The sequence below is a fragment of the Gorilla gorilla genome, chromosome 5 (assembly GCF_029281585.2).
Source record: "Gorilla gorilla gorilla isolate KB3781 chromosome 5, NHGRI_mGorGor1-v2.1_pri, whole genome shotgun sequence".
In the NCBI taxonomy this organism is placed as follows: Eukaryota; Metazoa; Chordata; class Mammalia; order Primates; family Hominidae; genus Gorilla; species Gorilla gorilla.
The window spans coordinates 19576651-19598543 of NC_073229.2; the positions used below are offsets into that span (position 1 = coordinate 19576651).

Consider the following 21893-nt stretch of genomic DNA (forward strand, 5'->3'; position numbering starts at 1 on the left):
AAACAATTTTTTTAGAGACAGGGGTCTCACTATGTTGCCCAGGCTAGAGTGCAGTGGCACAATTATAACCCACTGCAGCCTCGAACTCCTGGGCTCAAAGAATCTTCCCAACTCAGCTTCCCGAGTAGCTAGGACTTCAGGCACCCATGACCACACCTGGCTGATTCATTTTTTATTTTTTTGAGAGACAGGATCTTACTATGTTGCCCAGGCTGGTCCCAAACTCCTGGGCTCAAGTGATCCCCCCAACTTAGCTTCCCAGAGTTCTGGGATTACAGATGTGGGGCACTGTGCCTGGCCTTAAAATACGTTTTTTTTTCTTTTTTTTTTTTAGTGGTTAACATCTACAAAGACAAAAAATAAGTTCTCATTAGGAGATACACAAAGAGAGAATTAGGGGGAGTTATATTTAAATTTATCTTTTTTTTACTTTGCAACCCAGGAATGTTTTTCCCTATCCTGACCTGATTCACAACAATTAACTTTTATTTTTTTTTTTCAGGTGGAAAAGTTGAGGGAGGAAGAACACAGAAACCCAAACAATGTGTATGAACATGTTTGTGAGAAAGAGGCAGGGATTACCACGACTGAGCAGACTCTGTGGGCGCACATGCTGCAGGCAACCACAGCTAGGATCTTCCTTTTCCTTTCTCCCTTACCGCTGGCACCCAGGACCACAAAATTCATTAAAGAAATGTTTCTCACTGCTTGTGAATTTGTTTTCCTTTCAGGCAATGTGATGACAGGCTAGGTTCTTATGCTTTAACAGCCCATCATGGGAATTTTTAACTTAAGCAATTATAAAATAAAAATGTACTGACGCTAAAGATACCTTTATAAACCTGTCGCTTTAATCTTTCTTCATGACTTGTTGGTGTAATTAGGTAGCTATATAGTTACATAAAATTTCACTGAAAAATTATATGCTTACTAGTTGTTGGTCATGAAACAACTTATAACATTGGACTTCACGTTTATTCTCAGACTAAAAATCTAAATGATAGCGAAATTTAATAAAACTTCTTGGAAGGCTTACAGATAATTTTTACTTTGTAAAGCATGTGCATGCTTTGTAAAGCTTTCTCATGCTTCAGTAAATCAGAAGTAATGATGGGGGTACACATTTTCTTACTTAAAACTTAATACTGGGAACAAGAGAACTAGCACGTTGCTACAGTCTCATCAACAACTCTGAAAAGGCAACAAGCCAATACAAACAAATACAGTTTTCCAAAAATACCTGATAATACTTCTAAATTAAGAGCTGACTTCAAGGGAGTGGGGAATAAGGGGAGATTTCTTAAAGAATATAAAATTATAGCTAGACAGACACATTAAATTCTAGTGTTCTGTAGAGTGCTCTATAGTTTATCATATTATTATGTATTTTTCAATTAGCTGGAAAAGAGGCTTTTAAATGTTCCGAACACAAACATACAATAAATGTCTGAGGTGACAGATATGCTAATTACTCTGATTTGATCACTACACATTGTTTCAAAACATTACTATGTACTCCATAAAAATGTTATGTGTCAATTTTTTAAAATCTTGTTAAAAAACTGATTTCAAATTCATTTTAAAATAATTTAGAAGCATAGTAATTTCTGGACGTCTATTTAATGAAATGTAAAGAAAGAATACTGAATATCTAACTATTCAAAGTCAAAAAATAATATAGATTCTACAGATTGAGTCTATTTGAATAGGAGTAATTTCCAAAAACAATCATTAGTTTACTACTTATTCCTTTGCATTCATATAGTAGCTTCCTAATACTCAGGTTGAAAACATGCTTGATAAGATCTACTAATTAAAATGGTAAAACTGGAACACTGTCCCACAAACTCAAAATAAAATTACAAAAAACTAAGGCTGGGTATACATTTCTTCATTTGCTGCTCTGACATTCATAATAATTAGATACAGATAGGAAATTTTTCAGTCTCTGTAGTACATACACCAAACAGACATGCAACTTGTTGTTGTTGTTCAAGTCTGAAATTCTCTTTTCAGTTAATACATTTACTGACCTCTTCTGGGACTCTCATGATTGAAGAGAATGCCATTCACTGCAAAGAGATTATATGCCTCACGGAAGTTCACCACAATCCAATACGCATAGAGTTTTGCTGCCCCTGTTGGAATAATTTTTTTTAAGCAATGAAGTTTCTTATAAGAGACAGTGACTTTCACCCATCTTCAACAGTAACATCTTTGCCAAAATAATAATTTGTAATGCATCGAAATACAAAAAAGTATCAAAAACCAAAGACGAAATAAAGGTTATTATGCCAGTCAATCATGTTCACCAGGAAATGTTTTAAGAAATTCTTACTTTTGTAACGCCCACAGTGCACTATTTGACAATCTCATTGATTGAATCTTTCTTAGATCTTATTCTCTCTCATTCTCTCTCTCTAACTTTTGAGGAATTAGAATGGAAAAAAATGAGGATCTTAACATTCCAACTGCTTTGAAATTTTATCACTAAAGTCTTTCGTTAATATTCTCCTTACAAACATATTAGACATAATAGTCTTTTTTTTTTAAGGTTTTGAGCTCAAGGAAATTTCATGGAAAATAAAAAAAACATGAAACCTTATCACTTCAGTATAATCTCAGAACAGTTTAGAAAAAGAATCACATTGGGTCTGATTTTCCATTTAAAGTGATCTGTATGGAAGGGCTGAATGAACATGGGTTGGTGAAGTGAGGTGGTAATTTCACCCCGAAGGCAATGGCAGCAAATACTTGTAGTTAGCAACGTATAAAGGTATGCTTCTCAACAAGTTCAGTCACTTTAGTCTACCTTAATGTTAACCTCACACCCAAATGACTTCAGCTGTGAGACATGAACAGAATGAAAGGAAAAACACACACCCCCCACACCCACAGATAACGCCACACATGTGCTCAGGTGTGCACGCACGTTCTCACCATAGGGTGACCGGGGATAGAAAGGGGTGGTCTCCTTCTGGGGTATTTCCTGCACTTTCCCATAAAGTTCACTTGTTGAGGCTTGGTAGAACTTCACAGAGTCGATAAGGCCACAAGTCTTAACTGCATCTAGAAGTCGTAGAGTGCCAACTCCGTCAACGTCCGCAGTGTACTCAGCGAGGTCAAAGGAAATCTGGAAAAAGCAGGCGGAGACAGGGCTGCATTAATAGCTTCGTAGCACAAAGGTGCTGTCAGCAGGGACAAAGACTACAATTTCACACACTGTGAAATGTTGGTGAGAAAATATTATTTTCTAACAGCACAATAAGAACGTGGATGTCATCTACATACAGTATCAAATGGCTAAAAATATCTTAATTCCTATTAATTACCTATGGTAATGTGAAGAACACTAACCGCCCTTCTACTACTCCTAATTCTAGGCTGGAGTTCCTAGGGCATGGGTTATTATAGGGCAAACCCTATTCCTCAGAATTATCTGGGGTCTTCCTTAAAAATTCAGTTTGAACCAATCTCTTTGGGGGGTAGGGACCTAGGAAATTTACATTTTTAATGAGCCCCAGTTGATTTTTATGTACAGAGAAGTTTTGGAACATGTGCTTTAGAACACAGTTGAATTTAAAAAGGGTTGTTTTATTTTCTATTTTAAAGGTACAATAATAAATTTGTAATCTATTACACGAATGCATAAACTTTTTTTAATTTGAGACAGAGCATACAGCAAGATGCTAATGTATATATGAACCAACTTCTAAGCGAATGCTGAGGAATAATTCGATATTTTGCAGTTCTTTAGAGCACTTTTTAAAAACAAGTGTGACTGATATGCTTTCTGAAATTATTCTATTTACGCATAATGAACAAAATAATCTAATATTAAATCCCCTAAAATAATAAGGCTCAAAATCTTTGTCACTGGTTTATTCGTAGGCTAACATAGCTGGGCACAGTGCAAACAGGCTTCCCCTGCTGCCTCGTGAATCCTCAACTGGAAAAACCCCTTTGAGGGGTAAGATCACTGGCCTTCGTTACTGCTGGGTCCTGCATGTGTGCCCTGGAGCAGAAGCTGTCCCCTGGAACATGCAAATGGTATTCAGGCAACTGCTCACCAGGGACCCTATTTAGACCGCTAAACTCTTGTCATTTAGGCCTGTGAGTAAAGGTCATGTGGCTGCCGGGAAATCAAAAGAAAAAAAGTATGTTTCATCCACAGTCTTTCAAAGGTAAGAAAGCAAATTTGGAAGTCTGTTATTTTTATTCTTTTCTAATAACAGTTCATTAAGATATAATTCACACCCATAAAATTCACCCTTTTAAAAGTTTACAATTCAGTGGTTTTTAGTATATTCACAGCAGTAGATGCCATCATCAACACCATCTAAGCCCAGAATATTTTCATCACCCCAAAAAGAAACTCCGTACCTAGTACTCAGTACCTCAGAACCTAGTATCAGCAGCCACTCCCTGGTCCCCAACTCTACCTCTGACCCCAACAGCCCTGTCACTCTATATTTGCCTACTGTGGATGTTTCATACCAATGGAATCATACAATAGGCGGTTTTTAGTGACTGGCTTCCTTCGCTTACCATGTTTTCACTTTGGTTGAGTATATACCTAGGAATGTAGTTGCTGGGTCATACAGTAACACTATATTTAACATTTTGAAGAACTACCAGACCATTTTCCAAAATGGCTGCGTCATTTCACCTTCTCACCATCAATGAACAAGAGTTCCAATTTCTCCACATCCTACATAGACTTGCTGTGGTCTTTTTTGCTATATCCATCCTAGTGGTGTGAAGTGGTATCTTGTTGCGGTTTTTCTTTTTCCTAATAAATAATGTTCAGCATCTTTTCATATGCTTATCAGCCATTTGTATCTTGTTTTTGTAGAAATGTGTATTTGAATCCGTTAGCCATTTTTAAATTGGGTCATTTGTTGAGTTGTAAAAGTTTATATATATATAGATATACATATACATACATACACACACATATATATATTCTGAATACAAGTCCCTTATCAAATATATGACTTGCAATCTTTCCTCCCATTATCATGGTTGTCTTTTCCTTTTCTTTTTTTTTTTTTTTTAAGATGGAGTCTTGCTCTGTCGCCCAGGCTGGAGTGCAATGGCGCGATCTCGGCTCACTGCAACCTCTGCCTCCCAGGTTCAAGCGATTTTCCTGCCTCAGCCTCCTGAGTAGCTGGGATTACAGGCATGCACCACCACGCCCAGCTAATTTTTGTATTCTTAGTAGAGACGTGGTTTCACCATGTTGACTAGGGTGGTCTTGAACTCCTGACCTCGTGATCCACCCACCTCAGCCTCCCAAAGTGCTGGAATTACAGACATGAGCCACCACGCCCAGCCTACTTCCTTTTTTTTTTTTAAAGACAGGGTCTCACTATGTTGCCCAGGCTGGAGTGCAGTGGCTATTCACAGGCATAATCATAGCAAACTATAGCCTCAAAACCTGCTCAAGTGATTCTCCTACCTCAGCCTCTTGCTGGGAATACAGGCATGTGGTACAGTGCTGGGCTAATGTCTTTTCACTTTCTTACAGGTGTCTTATGAAGCACAGAAGTCCCATTTACCTACTTTTTCTTTTGTTGTGTGTGCTTTCAATGTTATATCTAAGAATACTTTACTTAACCCAAGATCAGGAAGATTTACTCCTAATGTTTTATTCCAAGAGTTTTATAGTTTTGTCTCATGTACTTAATTCTATGATCCATTTTGAGTTAAATTTTGTGTATGGTCAGGGGTCCAACTTCATTTTTTGCAGATGGATATCTAGTTGTCCCAGCACCATTTGTTGAAAAGGCCAGTTTTTCCCTGTCAAATGGTTTTTGCACTGGGTATTTTTGTTATCAGCAAAAGCCACGGCCTTATTTTGAGGGAACAGTGCATTGAGAAGGCCTTGGGAGAGCGGGTGTCAGGGCTCTGGGACCACTGGTAGTGGCCACTGAGCAGATCACTCAACCACTTCCGCTGGCCGTAGTTCCCTCACCACAGCAGGGCCACAATTGTAATTTATATGACACTTTACAATTCAAAAGTGCTTTTGTTCAAGCTTTGTAACAATCCTAGGAGAAACAGAAACTAGGTACTGAGGTTCAGAAAGATGGAGCTGCTAAAAGCCACACTGCCTAGGAGCAGCAGAACCAGGACTCCAAGTGAGTCCCTGGATGAGGCTCACCACAATAGCAGGATTCAGCCACTCCCTCCGTGAGGGTCTCATAAAAGCCAGATGCTCTGAGGAGAAACACATACGCACACACAGACACGAACAATTGCCTACGCTTTCCAGAGATTTGTGGATTGCAGATTAAGAAACCTTAAACTAGATCTTTCTGAAGATCTTCTCTGACATCAACTGTCTGTACTCAAAATATTTTTAGGTATAAGTTCTTATCCCATGGTATTTGCAGTCTTTTTCAAGGGACCAGTCAAATTTGAACAACAATGAGAATGTTGTGAGTTTTTTCTCTTTCCTTGACTAGTTTTTCATTTATAGACATGCTGCCTAAACAGCTCCAAGAAGGAATAGCTAGTATTTGTTAAGTACTCAGTACCAGACACATGCATATCATCCTAGGCATTTTGCAAGTATATATTATTTAATCCTAAGAACAGGTAAGTATTTCCACTGACACAGAGAAGCTACAGCAAGTGGTGGTACCACGTTATATTTGTGGTGAATGTTCTATACATTGAATAGATTATATGTGGATATGTTACATTCACCGTGAACCACACATCCTTGCATAAGTACCTCAACCATTAGAACATAGAATAAGGAAGCTGCACAACATGAAAGTTTTCACTTATGCTAGGGAATCCAATTTAGATCACTAATAGGTCATTATTAATTTTTTTATCATACTTTAAGTTTTGGGGTACATGTGCACAGTGCGCAGGTTTGTTACATATGTATACATGTGCCATGTTGGTGTGCTGCACCCAGTAACTCGTCATTTACATTAGGTATATCTCCTAATGCTATCCCTCCCCCACCCCACAACAGGCCCCGGTGTGTGATGTTCCCCTTCCTGTGTCCATGTGTTCTCATTGTTCAATTCCCACCTGTGAGTGAGAACATGCGGTGTTTGGTTTTTTGTCCTTGTAATAGTTTGCTGAGAACGATGGTTTCCAGCTTCAGCCATGTCCCTACAAAGGACATGAACTCATCATTTTTTATGGCTGCATAGTATTCCATGGTGTATACGTGCCACATTTTCTTAATCCAGTCTATCGTTGTTGGACATTTGGGTTAGTTCCAGGTCTTTGCTATTGTGAATAGTGCTGCAATAAACATATGTGTGCATGTGTCTTTATAGCAGCATGATTTATAATCCTTTGGGTATGTATATACCCAGTAATGGGATGTCTGGGTCAAATGGTATTTCTAGTTCTAGATCCCTGAGGAATCGCCTAGAGCACATAACTCATGGAAAAGAATTAAGCACTGTTAGACTAAAGATAGTAAATAAGATAGGGGAGCATGGGGGAAAGGATGGTTGTGTGTTTGCAGGTTTTTAGGTAACTCCAGAGAGAATTAAGTATATGTGTTTGATATTCAACATGCTATAGGATAAGATAAGCTGATAAAATCTAATTGATTACAAAGTGTTTTACAATATAAAGTAACAAATTAAGTGGTTTCCTTAAAAAAGAAAATCTGAACAGTACATTGTGACTGATCAATTCCTAAAGCTTAGAAGTGTTGGCCAGGCACAGCGGCTCACACCTGTGGTCCCGACACTTTGGGAGGCTGAGGCCAGAGGATCAGTTGAGCCCCCAGAGAGCAAGACCAGCCTGGGAAACACAGCAAGGTCCTATGTCTACAAAAAAAATTAAAAATAAAAAAAATTAGCCAGCTGTGGTGGCACATACCAGTGGTCCCAGCTACTCAGGAGGCTGAAGCAGAAGGATTACTTTTACCCAGGAGGTTGAGGCTCCAGTGAGCCATGATCATGACACTGCACTCCAGCCTGGGCAACAGAGCAAGACTGTCTCAAAATGAAATGTAGGTTAAAAAAAGAAAGAGAGAGAGAGAGAGATTATTTTTAAGTAAAACTAAAGGTTAGAAGTATGATTCTGAAACACATGAAAACATGGAAGGTCCAGAGAGCTAGAGCCCATGGGCCAAATCCGACCTACCATCTGCTTTTGTAATTAAGTTTTATAGGTCATAGCCCTATAAACATTCATTTGTTTACAGGTCTTCTATGCTTATTTCCACACTATGACAGCAGGCTTGAATAGCTGCAACAGAGTTATTTCCCATGAAGCAGAAAATATTTACTATCTGGACCTTTACAGAAGAAGCTTCCAAACCCCCAAAACTAAACCATAGTTACAACAGGGAGCCAAAATGAGTAGGGTTTTGGTTGTGGTTGGTTTCTATCATTATCTTTTTCTCTATCTTCTCAATACTATGGGATGATTATGAAGTATGCTTCCAATCACAAAGAGAGTTGCATTTTCAGAGGCATGCAGACCAAGTTAACAGTAAAAATCTTATTTCACCTAATAAGGAGAACAAAAAATCAGACTGATGAAAAAAAAAAAAAAAACCAAGCCTACAAAATACTGCCCAAACTCACTTTCTTGAAAGATTTTCTTCAGTGGGCTCCCACATCGCATATTCTTCCAGTTTTCTTTCCACTCGATTGGCATCAAGTCTCCAGGCTCTTTCTTGTGCCAGTGCCTGCAGGTCTACCAGGTCCCCTGCACCCCGACTCTAGCCCTGGGCTCAGTGCTGAGGGTTTTCTCCCCGACCCACCCTCCAGCTGTGTCATCACTCAGTCCCAGGTCTCAATTCACCATCTGTTCAAATGGGCCCAAAGGCCCACCTCCAGGGCAGCTCTTGGAGCAGCAGCCTCTCATATGTTCACATGTCACACTGAGATGGCCCCAAACAGGGTTCCTGAAGCTGTCTCCAAAGCTCTTCTTTCCCATGGCCCCTCCCCGTCTGTAAATAGCACCCATTCCAAGCAAAACCTAGAAATCTTCCCTAACACTTCCTTCCCTGCACAGTTCACTGAAATCTAACCAGTTCCCACCACTTAGCCCACACCTTAATTTAGTCTGGCATCACCTTTCATGGGAACCACTGCAGGAACCTCTAACTAGTTCAATTTGAGTCCTTCCCCACCTGGCACCCTGGTACTTGACCTCATAACCTACCACACTCATCCCCCACTACGACAATGCAGCCTCTCCGGCCACCCTGCTGTCCTAGTCTGGCGTCAGCTGGTCCTGCCTGGAGCCTTCACGCTGCTGACCCCTCTGTATGCTGTGCCCCTCACCACTGCCCTGCCTCCCTCGCTAAAAACATCCCGTCCTTGCCATTCTATCCTTATCCACCCCTGTCTTTATCCTGCTTCATTTCACGTTAACTTTAAACTTTCATCTGTTTACTTATTTATGATCTATCTCCCCCATTAAAAGGTAAGCTCCATGAGAGCTGGGTTTCATCTTGTTCTCTGCAGTGTCTCCCATGCCTGAAGCACGGCTTGGCACAGTATTTGCTGAGTGAATGAAGACAGTGCGTAAACTAATGAGAAATCTAAATGTCAAATATACAAACATCAACATAAAAACACAAAAACCAGTAGGAAAGAAAATGAGCTATGAGAACGATAAAACAAGTTTGATAATTTAATATTACTGAAATAAAAGGTAAAATTTCAAAGGGCAAGACAGATAAAACTCTACATAAACTTCAAAGCTCTAGCATAACAATAACAATAGTTTTAACAGTTACGCGATATAAAGAGTCAGAACTCAGAGCACAGAAGAAAAATCTTAGACATAATCGAAGTGCAGGCAGGAGGAGATAGTTACGAAAATGCCCAAAGACACTGTGATGGGATATCATTCTTAAGGCGCAGTCAGGGCAGTCTCAGGGGCGAGTAGCAAAGCCAGAGAAATGAGAGAAAAATTTAAAGTCATAGGAAACAGGAAATTTAAGTTCAAATATAAAGATAATTATCAACATTCAAAGATATAAACAGATACCCAAAGAATTGTCCACATTTATTTATGAGTGGTAAATCATAGCCTTTCTTAAAGGAAACAGAAAATTAGAATTAGTCCTTTAAATGGGCTGAAAGGGACCAGATATAGATGCTGAAAGTTCATGTGTCAATTCTGTAGTCTACAAAATGGAATGTAAATCCCATGTGCTTTTAAAGCCGCATCAGGGAAGGCCTGAGTTCACTGTGCTAGACCTCACAGCAAATAAAACAAATGACAACAATCATTCCAGGATCACTGAAGCCCTTTTACCCCTCCAAACTCATTATAACTAAATGTTAATTTTATAACTATGTGAAACTGAACAGAGATGAAAGAGGGCATGCTAACCAAGTAGGATAAGATAAATGCCACTATTCACATGTAATATATTGACTAGTCATAATAATGACAAACTATCACTTATATTAGATGATTACAAGAGAAAGTACACTGTGTCTGATTAGTGGAGTGGTTGTCATGTGTTGGTAACTACAGTGCTCACAATTTTACATATTTAAAATGATCACCAAAACTGAATCCTCGAGGTCAGAAATGTCACACATTGTGACTCTTTTTCCAAGAAGCACAGCAAGTAACATTCCAGCTCCTGAAGCCAGGATCTTGGATGATCCTGAGAGACTGCTGATCAGGCACCATTCTGGAACTCTCTGCAAGGCCCACTCCCCTCTTGGGGGGTTTATAGTGTTCCAACTCCTCGCCTTGGTCCTGAGTCTCTCATAATGGACTAGCTCTCTTCCTCAAATGGCAGTCTGGGAGGGGTAAATTTCAGGTTCAGGGAGAGAGGCGGCTATAGTCATCAGGAGTCTAGTGTGAGTGGTCTGCCAAGACTGACCCACTGCGTCTCCCTCATATTTCCTCCCCACATACTGTACTCTTACTTCAAAATATTAATACAATTAAAGAGCACACATTTTTAAAATTCTGAAATCTACTGAAAGCAAAAGCTAGGGTAAATGAAAAAGATCACAAACAGCCCCTACCCCACTAGACTGTAAACTCTACAGCAGCAGGGCCCTTGACTATTTCTGTTCACCATTAAATCCCCGAGAATCATACAGAGGTAAAAATATATCTGTAATTTTAAAACAGAAAGCCATGTGAAGAGAAAGTTCATTTATTTATAAGAAATTGGCCCGGTGCGGTGGCTCACACCTGTAATCCCAGCACTTTGGGAGGCCGAGGCGGGCGGATCACAAGGTCAGGAGATCAAGACCATCCTGGCTAACACGGTGAAACCCCATCTCTACTAAAAATACAAAAAAATTAGCTGGGCATGGTGGCAGGTGCCTGTAGTCCCAGCTACTTGGGAGGCTGAGGCAGGAGAATGATGTGAACCCGCGAGGCGGCGCTTGCAGTGAGCTGAGATTGCGCCACTGCACTCCAGCCTGGGCGACAGAGTGAGGCTCCATCTCAAAAAAAAAAAAAAAAAGAGAAAGAAAGAAAAAAAGAAATTAAGAAATTAGATGAAATACATATTTAATTATCCTGTAAATGTTAATAGAACTATTATCTTCTAAAGTGTAAATGAATTAAGGGAAGGTATTTGAATAACAATTTTAGTAAGGAAAAACATTTCAAACACAGCAGAAGAGAAGTCCATAACACATTAATGAGTAAGGCTGAACACACTACAGCCTTTTCAGCTGAAACAAGAAGAAGAATATATGTAGGAACGTGAAGACAGGCAAAATTGCTTGTAACATACGTTGTTTGCCTCTTCAGTCCCGTATGGTTCAGTGGGGCGGCCTCTAAGTTCCAAGTGATTTGTCCTTTCCAGTTTGACTTCCTCCCATCTCAGAGTCTGGGGGTTGCCCTTTCCCTCTACTCAGAACATTTTCCCCAGGGTTCACTCCTCCCTTCCTTCCCCCAAGAGGCCTTCCTGGACCTGGCCATCTCTACCTTCACCTCATCCTCCCCTGGCGTGCTTCACCTCGGAGTTCTCAGTTCATTGGACTCTAAGTACAGAGAAAGCATCTTCATTGGTTTAGTGAGCTTGTAAGCTCCATGAGGTTAAGGGCTCTGTTCGTTTTTTCTCATTGCTCCCACCACTTAAAGAATACCTGCCACATGGAGAGTACTCAGGAATATTACTTGAATAAATAAGACAGCATTCAGTCTGAAGTTTAGGCATATAATTCCCCAATGATTTCAGTACACAATTAAGAACGGAACAAACTTTATATATGGAGCAAATTCCATTTAAAAAATCTCAATGAATGAGCCAAAGTTTCCTGACTACAAATGTGGTGTCGGAAAAAGAGATTTGTCTGCAAAAGAACTAAATGTGGCAAAAGATAACCAGAGAACAGGAAATCTTTTCCTCTAACATTTGATTTCACAGACACAAGAGGAGGCTCATGATACCAGTGAGCTGGAAATGCATAAGACCACACAAGCAGCTGCACTGTTTACTGCTTCTCTGTAAGTGAAAGTTATTAATCAAGGACAGCAACAATAAAACCTTACTTTCCATCATGAACCAGTTTTTCCCAGTTAGCAGCTCAGCAGAGCTGACATTTACTTAGCAGCTGGGGCCAGATGCAGATCTTTCCCCCGCCCCCGCCCCGCTCCAGAGCTGGATAGGAGTCGGGCAGGTGCGGACCTAGAAGCACTGCGGCTCAGTGGGCAGGGAAGGAATGGAGAGAAGGCGCTACCCGACCAGGAGCAGGCCGCAGGTTGTGATTCCAGGAAATCCAAAGGCGACAGAGACAGGGCCTTGCCTTGCCCTCCTGTAGCCTGTAGCCTGCCTTATGGGTGTCGAGTAGACAGAGGTTTGAAGAGGCTACAAAAGGGAGGCCACAGGGATTAAGAAAGGCATCCTGAGATGGTTACAAAGTGTGGGAGTGGGAGGATAGAGATCCAAAGGGGGGACAGATGACATGGACAGATCAAAGTAGGGTCCGCAGGCACAGGGAGGGGAACAACACACACTGGGACCTGTAAGGGAGGTTGGAGGAGGGAGAGCATCAGGATAAATAGCTAATCCATGCAGGGCTTAATACCTAGGTGATGGGATGATAGGTGCAGCCAACCAGCATGGCACGTGTTTACCTGTGTAACATACCTGCATGTCCTACACACGTATCCCAGACTTAAAGAGAAAAAGTAGGGTCCATGGGGGTGGGCAGGGGTGGGGGATAGGGACTGGGGGAGTGGGGGTTTGGAAAGGTGACGATGAGACATTCTAAAGGGGGCAGGGATCATCAGCATGAGCAAAAGGAGAGACAAATGCACCGGCAATGTTTGGGGAATAAAGTGCTATATTTATGTAATGTAAGTAGAAGCTATTCTGGAGCAAATTATATATGTCAGTCTATAGTTTGTTCAGTGGGCACTGGGGAGCCAGCAGTGGCTCTGGAGCAGAGGACAGCATCACTTTATCTGGGCCCTTTCACCAGTGCTATACTCCCAGCCTCTTTTATTTGCCTCCAGCCCAGCCCAAGGCCCAGCTCTATAGTTCAGAAATTATTCTTCCTCACACTCATAACCCTAATTTTGTATGATTTTTCCTTATTCTGTTGCAATTATATTTTTCTTCAAAAATGTTTATAATTACAATTTGGAACATCATACAGTCACAGGGTTGTTACTCCAGAGTGACAAATGCTAACCAGACTAAACAAATGTGACATCTTTGTTTGCCTTTGTATGCTCAAGGCATATTAAGGTATAGTTCCACTAGAGTTTTGAAATGCTCAAAGTAGACTAAGGGCTCTCATAGGGAATCAGAACGCTGATTACACACGACAAGGTAACAATCCCCAAATGCACCCTGCTCCCAGTGACTCTGATGAGAGGCAAGTCTGCACACACTGCTTCTGTCTGTCCGTCCACTCTCCACACTGTGGGGGCCATGGCTTTCCATCTCTCACCCCTACTGCTTAGCACACAGGAGGGCTGGAAAATATTTGTTGAAATAATGGTATTGATTTTTGTCATGTGTTTACATGTTAGCCACAGAGGCGAATTGGAGCTCTCACAAGTCAGAGTAGAAAGCATATGCAGGGCTCTGTTCTCACAGCACCCTCCAGCTCTTGCTTTTTTCTAAGGACTCAGCCGCTGCTCTGGAAGGCTGACCACGCTTTAACAACCTCACCAAGTCTGCCAGCTCTTCTGACTTACTCCAAAACGAAGAACAGCTGCCCTAGCAACATTCCTTGAGTTTGAGAATCTTCATTTCTAAAATGTTGAGTTCTGCGCCCTGCACCCTGACTTCAGTTATAACTCCTTGGTCACAATTCTTTGCCACTTCCACAACCTCTGAGAACCTCTGGTCTCATTCCTGAAAGCCTTTCATTCTTTTTCAATTAAAAAATGTATAATTTTAAAATAAATTCTAATTTGTTCTAATTAGTTAAAATTATTTAAAACAAATATTAAACTAAGTCTCCTGGGTTTTTGTTTTTTTTAGAAAATCTTAATTTAAAAATACTTTGTGACCCCAATTATCAGAAATTAGCCATATTAGATGCCTTTTCTCTGTCATTTTACAGTTTATCAGTTTCTGATAAATCCAGAAAAATCTGTCATGATTTCTGTATAAGAAAATGGCACCAGAAGTAACTATCCAGGTTTTTTCTAGAGAAAAACTCACTGAGATTCTTTACAGATAAACAGAAATAACAAATCAACTTACTTAATGGAATTTATTATAGCAGGAATGCTTAACCAAGGATTCACAGGGTCCATGGATAAAACTCAGGAGAGCACACAGATTTGGATTAAAAAATTTAAAAATGCATGTCTTCATTTTCACTAAATTCTATCTGAAATTTAGAGTTCCCTTCTATTTTGAATGTAAGCCACAATCCTCAGTAGTAACAGTAATTGTGACCTTTCCATCAATAGGGACAACAGCCATTTCAACACGACTATACAGTCGCCGCAGATGCCTGGAGGCATCACTTGTGCCCATCACTGCTTAAGTTCCAATGTTTACCAGGCCCACTGCCAGGTCTTGTGCTATAATCACAAACCTGGTTTTTAAGTATATTAACAGATTAAGAGTCAGTTTCCTTGGCAATTCTACACATTTGGTTTTATACCTCTAAAAACATTATTCTGAGAATATCCATACACTTCACCAGATTGCTGAAGGAGTCCATGGCATAAGAAAGGTTAAAACGTCCCCTGTAAATCAAGTGGTAGTGACAAAATTTCAGTATTTTAGAATGTGCTTAAAGAAGAAAAGTCACTAAATCTCTCTTACCACCTATATCCAGCCAGATAAATAAGCTGTCATCAGCCATTTTGAAATCTGCACGTGTGTGACCTAAAAGCATTATTGTTACATAACCAATTGCTCAATGGTTTGGGTCATTCAATAGGTTCCTGAACTCAATGACAAAGCTCCAAAAGTACATAAATACACTAAGGCATTAACATGACACTAGAGATGTGCACACAATCAAAAATTAAACAATGAAATTAGCTTTCGAATGCATTTTGTAATGTTTATAACTTTAATCAGAGTTATTTTGATCATATATCTACCAAGATGAGTTAACATCCCCAAGCTCTGTTGGCAGAGAGTGACAGCACAGGAGTGAATAAAGGGACTGATTATATGAGGGGTATTTAGCCAATGGCCTCTACCCCTGGGGATTAAAAATATTTGTTGGAAGATAATCAAGAGATAAATAGAAGATTTAATGTTTGCTGCCAGTTACCACCCAGATTATAGTAATTTGGGGACAAATAATGAAAAGTCACTTCAGCTGCATATAAAGAGACTGAAACACAGTAAACAACATATAGTCTTCATTATTATTATATTATTATAAAGTTTTACTTTCCTTTTATGAATACTATAATTACATTTAAAATGGTCACTACTATAACATTAAAGTAGGAAGACAGCAATAACCTTGGCATCTAAATAGCTAATAATTCTTTAGTTAATAGATAAAATGACAGAACAACAACAAAAAAAAGAGAACTCGCTGAAATGCTTCAATGACTGAGACGCCACAACATGGCCTGTGGTTACAACAATGTAAGTCTCAACTATCCACATGGGAGAGTTCATTTAAGACAAGAAGTAGAGCTAAGGTTTCTAGGCAGGACAAATAACTCAGTGTCGGGAGCCTTCAATCCCACTGGCAAGTGGTATATCCAAGTCTTTGTAAGTCACAGAACAAGAGAGGCCAAAGCAACATCATATTATGTGGATAATAAGCTGTTTTCCCTCCTTCCTCACCTCGATTTCTCTTGACCTCTCTCCTCCAAAAATAGCAGATAGTAAATTAATTTTAGAAGGAATACTAGAAAAAAAACCTAAGCTGTGAGAGAAATGTAAAAGAGCCTTTTTAAAATAAGTAAGCCCTCATGAGATACCTACATGTTTCACTAGAAACATTTTATTGAAAGACTTGGAAAGGAGGGCCAGAAGCTCAAAACCAACAAGAACTGTGTGATACACTGGCAAGCAAAAGGAAAATGGGAAAAGGTGTCTTTAACAAAATGGAGTAAAATTAAAATAATGCTCAAGAAAGAACAGAGTGGGGTTCAAGCACAGAAATGCAAAATAAATAAGAACAGCAACCAGATACAGAGAGAAGGCTGCTAGAGAAGTAGGCACAGGAGGGATGCAGAGGCCCGGGAAAGGAACAGCCACACGTTTTCTCTCTATTTGCTGTGGAAGACACAAGGCAGGTTCCAAGTCTCAAATGATGTTTGAGACAGGCAGGTAGGAAGACTGGTAAATATCAAGGAGCCTCTTGATCTAACAGACAAACTAAAATGTCGACAAATTGCTAAGAATGACTGGCATTCAAGAAGTCAGGAGTGATACTGTAGAACTACATGCACTATGATGAAAATGCCAACAGATTACTAATGCCCATAAAAAGGTAACCAATGGGCTGGGCACGATGGCTCATGCCTGTAATCCCAGCACTTTGGGAGGCCGAGGCGGGCAGATCACCTGAGGTCAGGAGTTCAAGACCAGCCTGGCCAACATGGTGAAATCCCGTCTCTATTAAAAAAAAAAAAAAAAAAAATTAGCCAGGCATGACGGTGGGCGCCTGTAATCCTAGCTACTCGGGAGGCTGAGGCAGGAGAATTGCTTGAACCCAGGAGGCAGAGGTTGCAGTGAGCTGAGATCATGCCACTGCACTCCAGCCTGGGCAACAGAGTGAGACTCTGTCTCAAAAAAAAAAAAACAAAAAAAACAGGGTAACCAATGGTCACACTGCAGATGAACTCAAACTGCCAGGATATTGTTAGATATCATTTTCATAGTGAAAAATCTAGCAACGTCTATGGCAGCACACCAAATAAAGGAATAAAGATAATCCCATGGCAGAAAGTAAAGTGGCTTTGTGAGAATCAATACTGCCTCACGATTTTTGCAAAATTCTTTAAGGGATAAATAAGCATATGGGCAAGGAAGGATGAGGGGGAAACCCATGGACATAATTCACCTAGACTGTCATAGTCCTTGACAAATACTGTAACAAAGTGCATTTCAGAAAGCAGTAACACTGACTCTGGGACTGGGAGAATGTTCCAGCTCCCAGTCACCAACAGCAGACTGCTGCATCTCCAGCACCTCCCACCCCACTATAATCAGGAAACTTCAGACAGAAAACTAAAAGTAGGAGTAAAACATACAAGCTGAAAAAGCAAAATATACAAAGCAGATCCTGTCAATGGCCAGTTTAGAGATTATTCTTATTTAATGTTTTAAAAACAATCTAGGAAAGGGAATACACTATGAAAATCTCCTAAGGCTCTAATGTTTTTCCAGAAAAGTAGAAAGTCACATTAGGAATAGGAAACGGCAAGATCTCTTGGGGCTACCTAAAGTACTTGAAAAATGGGAAGAACATTCAAATTGGACCATTTGAAGACAATGCATTTCAAACAGGAGGGGAACAAAGAAAACTGTACCCATAGTCTCAGAGCACTGAATATCCTCAGTTTCCTAAAGACACCAGGCTTTGGTTTGACACTAACAAGCCAAGAAAATGTAGTCTCAACAAAGAATAAGCAGAGTAGAAAGCAGAGTCCCTCTGCAGAAGCCTGAGGTTCCTGCACCCCTAGGAGGCTGTGAAGTCCTGGTAACCACACTTTGAGATGGTCACCTGGAACTCGAAAAATATCTACACAACTCAAGAAAAATGTTCCAGGAAACAGAGCGGCTAGTATATGAAGAATGTCACCAAAAAAATTAGACTTCTTTGGCTTGTGAACTCTAGGTCAGGAAGTAGTACAATGATTTAGGCTTTGTAAAATAATAAAGAATATGGATAGAGATCATAGATCAGCCCATTATGAGTCCAGAAGACCTGAATGAGGGTATACTCTTTGTTTAAGTCTGATTAAATTAATAGAAAAGAAGGTTGTCTTCAACTGACCAATATTTGAAGAACAATGTGCTTATTCTGCTCCATTTGGAGGAGGCCATTCTCTTGAGAAGCAAATCATACATACATAAAACCGTGAATTTTAGAGGCAAATTTAATAACAGGAACTACCTCTGTCTTGTTCACCAGTATGTGCCTAACCCAGTGTCTGGCACATAATGGGAACACAGCAATGTTTCTTGAGGGAATGAATGAATAAGAGCAGGGTGTTCCAATATCATCCAATATGGCAGAGATCCTCAGAGAAGACAGTATTTCCAAAAGGCTTCTTCCTCTCTAGATGCCTTTTTCTAAATTCCATGTTTAAGTTTCTAATGGAGAATAATTTCAATAATAACAATGATGTAACAAACCTAATATAAGCATATGATTAGGCAATTCAGCAAGACATATTATTCTCTAAGAGGAAAAAATTAATGATAATAGTATACTGGTATTGATACTTCTGGTATTAATGTTTAGTAGTATTAAACATTACTTTAAAACTAGCATCTTTCTAACAGAAACAAAAGGTATTCACCACATAGTTTCCAAAACTGAAAAACATGAATGCTGTTTTCAACTTTTTCATATTTAAATTGCTGTGCAATACAGTATTTAGATTTTACGGGAAAACACACCCTACACTGAACAGGAGATATGTCTTATTTTCTTTTAAATATTGCTCATGATTATTCTACTACAACGCAGGTCAATGTCTGTTTCCTTGGGATCTGCGGGCTGATGAGAAACAAGCAAAGCACCTGAAGACAAGAGGCTGGAAGAGAATGATGCCTGTACCTATGGTACTGTAGGAAAGCAGAGGAATTGAGAAATAGAAATTAGTTCAAAGTAAAGGGGAAAAAAATCACTATCCAAGTTGGAGGTCAGCAAAAGAATCACAAAGCAGAGGAAGAAAAATACTAATTTGCTATGACAAATAATTCCACTGGGCAAGTGAAAAGATGCTTGTGTATGTATGAATGATGAATGAGAAACAAGAAGAAATTGACATAGAAAGTTACTTATGACAATTAACTAAAAATCCATATTTTGCCAATAACCAACAGACAAAGAAATGAGCCTCTCTAAGCCTCAGCTTCTTTCTCCTAAATACCATACCCTGACTCTTCTATGGAATTCAGGATGCCACACAAGTATCTAGCAAACATAAATTTGAAGTTCAGAAGAAGCAAGGAAAACCAACATTCAATGTTCAATTCAAAATAGCCAGTGAGGGAGAGGCGCCAATTAGAAGCAGCTGCAGTCCATGGCACTCATGGAGAGGAGTGAAAGGGGTGAGTGAACACAGCACCCTCAGCTGAAATACCTAGGTTATCGCATTGGAACGGATTAGGAAAACAATTCAACCCATGGAGAATGAAGAAAAGCAGGGTGGGGCAATGGCCCACCTAGGGGCATCATGGAGGCAAGGGAACCCCCACCCCCAGCCAAGGGAAGTGATGAGTGATTGTGTGACGCTGGGAAAGCATGCTTCTCCCACAGATCTTTGCAACCCACGGATCAGGAGATCCCCTCGTGAGCCCATGCTACCAGGGCCTTGAGTCTGACACACAGAGCTGTGTGGAGTCTTGGCAGAACAGCTGCTCAGGCACACACACAGACCCAGAAGCTTTACATACTCCAGCCCCAGGATATCCAGCAAATATGTTTACAGCTCAGGCAAGGCAGGAGGTCTGCACATACCCTAGGAAAGGGGCTGAATCCAGGGAACCAAGCAGCATCATTCTGCGGGCCCCACTTTCACTGCACTTCACAAGATAAGACCTACTGTCTTGGAATTCCAGCTGGCCACCAGCAACAGAGTGGAGACTGCCTGAGACCAGACGGAGCCCATGGAGAGAGGGGCAGGCTGCCACCTGGATTGCTGGACAACTCAGCTGTTCCAACCTGCGGTCTTTGGAGAGTCCAAAGGGTCCCAACGAGGAAGGGTCCCCCCAGCAGTGAACCACAGCAGCTTTGCCAGTTAAAGGCCAGACTGCTACTTTAGGCAGGACATCAATCCATTCCTCCTCACTGGACGGGACCTACCTGGTGGGCCCACCAGCCATGCCCAAGCGCATGTATTAGGGACAGAGCTCTGATGTCTCCCTGGGATGGAGTGCCTGGAAGAGGAAAGGGCCACCACCTGGGTTGGTTGGATAACTCAGCTATTCCAGCCTGCCAGCTTTGGAGAGTCCAAGCCAACGGAGGCAAAGGGGGTTCCCCACCATGACAGCTGTTTTGTAGAGGTGTGGCCAGACTGCTTCTTTAAGCAGGACTCCATTATACTCCTCCTTGTGGGGCAGGTCCTCCCAGCTGGGGCCTCCAGCCATCCGCTCCCACCCCATGTTCTATGGGGCCTAAAGAGCTCTAATTTCACGCTGGGACAGAGCGCCTGAGTGGTGGGGCAGGTCATCACCTTGCCTGTTTGGGCTGCTTGTGGGCCATGGAGAGCCCAAACCAATCAGGGGCTGAAGGGATCCCCAACACAGCATAGCTGCTCTACCAAAAAGCAGCCAGATTGTTTTTTTAAGTGGGTCTCTGATCTTGTTCCTCCTGAGTGGGTGTGACTTCCAACCAGGGTCTCCAGCCACCTCCTCCAGGTGCATTCAGGCCAGCAATAGGTCAGTACCCTTGTGGGATGAAGCTTCCAGAGGAAGGGGCAAGCTGCCAACTTTGCTATATCACAGCCTTCACTGGTGATAGGTACTGGAAAAACTGAGGCAACTAGGGTCTGGAGTGGCCAGACTATTAAAAACAAACAAACATACAAACACAAAACAACAAAAACAAAACCACAAGAACTCCATCCAAAGGTCAGCAACTCATTTGTAAATAAGCCCACAAAGATGAGAAAAAAAATCAACACAAAAACTCTGAAAACTCAATAAGCTGGAGTGCCCCTTTTCCTCCAAATGACTGCAGTAACTCTCCAGCAAGGGCTCAGAACTGGGTTGAGGATGAGATGGCTGAAATAACAGGAGACTTCAGAATGTGGGTAATAATGAACTTTGCTGAGCTAAGGGAGCATGTTGTAACCCAAAGTGAAGAAGCTAAAACAATACATATGGGAGCTGACAGCCAAAATAGCCAGTCTAGAGGAACAGAACCAACCTGATAGAGCTAAGCTAAAAAACATGCTACAAGAACTTTACAATGCAATCACAAATATTAACAGCAGAACAGACCAAGTGGAGAAAAGAATCTTAGAGCTTGAAGACTGTCTTTCTGAAATAAGACAGGCAAAAAAGAATAGAGAAAAAAGAATGAAAAGAAATAAACAAAACCTCTGAGAAATATGGGATTATGTAAAGAGAATGAATCTACAACTGACTGGGATACTTGAACGATATGGGGAGAATGGAACCAAGTTGGAAAATATACTTCAGGTTATCATCTAGGAGAACTTCTTCAGCCTAGCAAGATAGGCCAACATTCAAATTCAGGAAATGCAGAGAATCCCTGTGAGATACTTCGTAAGAAGATGATCCCCAAGACACATAATCATCAGATTCTCCAAGGTCGAAA

At 40.8% G+C, this 21893-nt stretch overlaps 1 protein-coding gene across 4 annotated transcripts in view; it reads right to left on the reverse strand.

Annotated features, from left to right (window-relative positions):
• Nucleotides 1–21893, reverse strand: part of GMDS (GDP-mannose 4,6-dehydratase) — a 623184-nt gene that overhangs the window by 334456 nt on the left and 266835 nt on the right. For all 4 annotated transcript variants that reach the window (XM_031012261.2, XM_019029923.3, XM_055390905.1 and 1 more), the window contains exons 5-6: nt 2941–3133; nt 2034–2138 (exon numbers count right to left, since the gene is read on the reverse strand). In XM_031012261.2, the coding sequence (XP_030868121.1) occupies nt 2034–2138; nt 2941–3133 (298 nt within the window). The remainder of the gene's footprint in view (nt 1–2033; nt 2139–2940; nt 3134–21893) is intronic.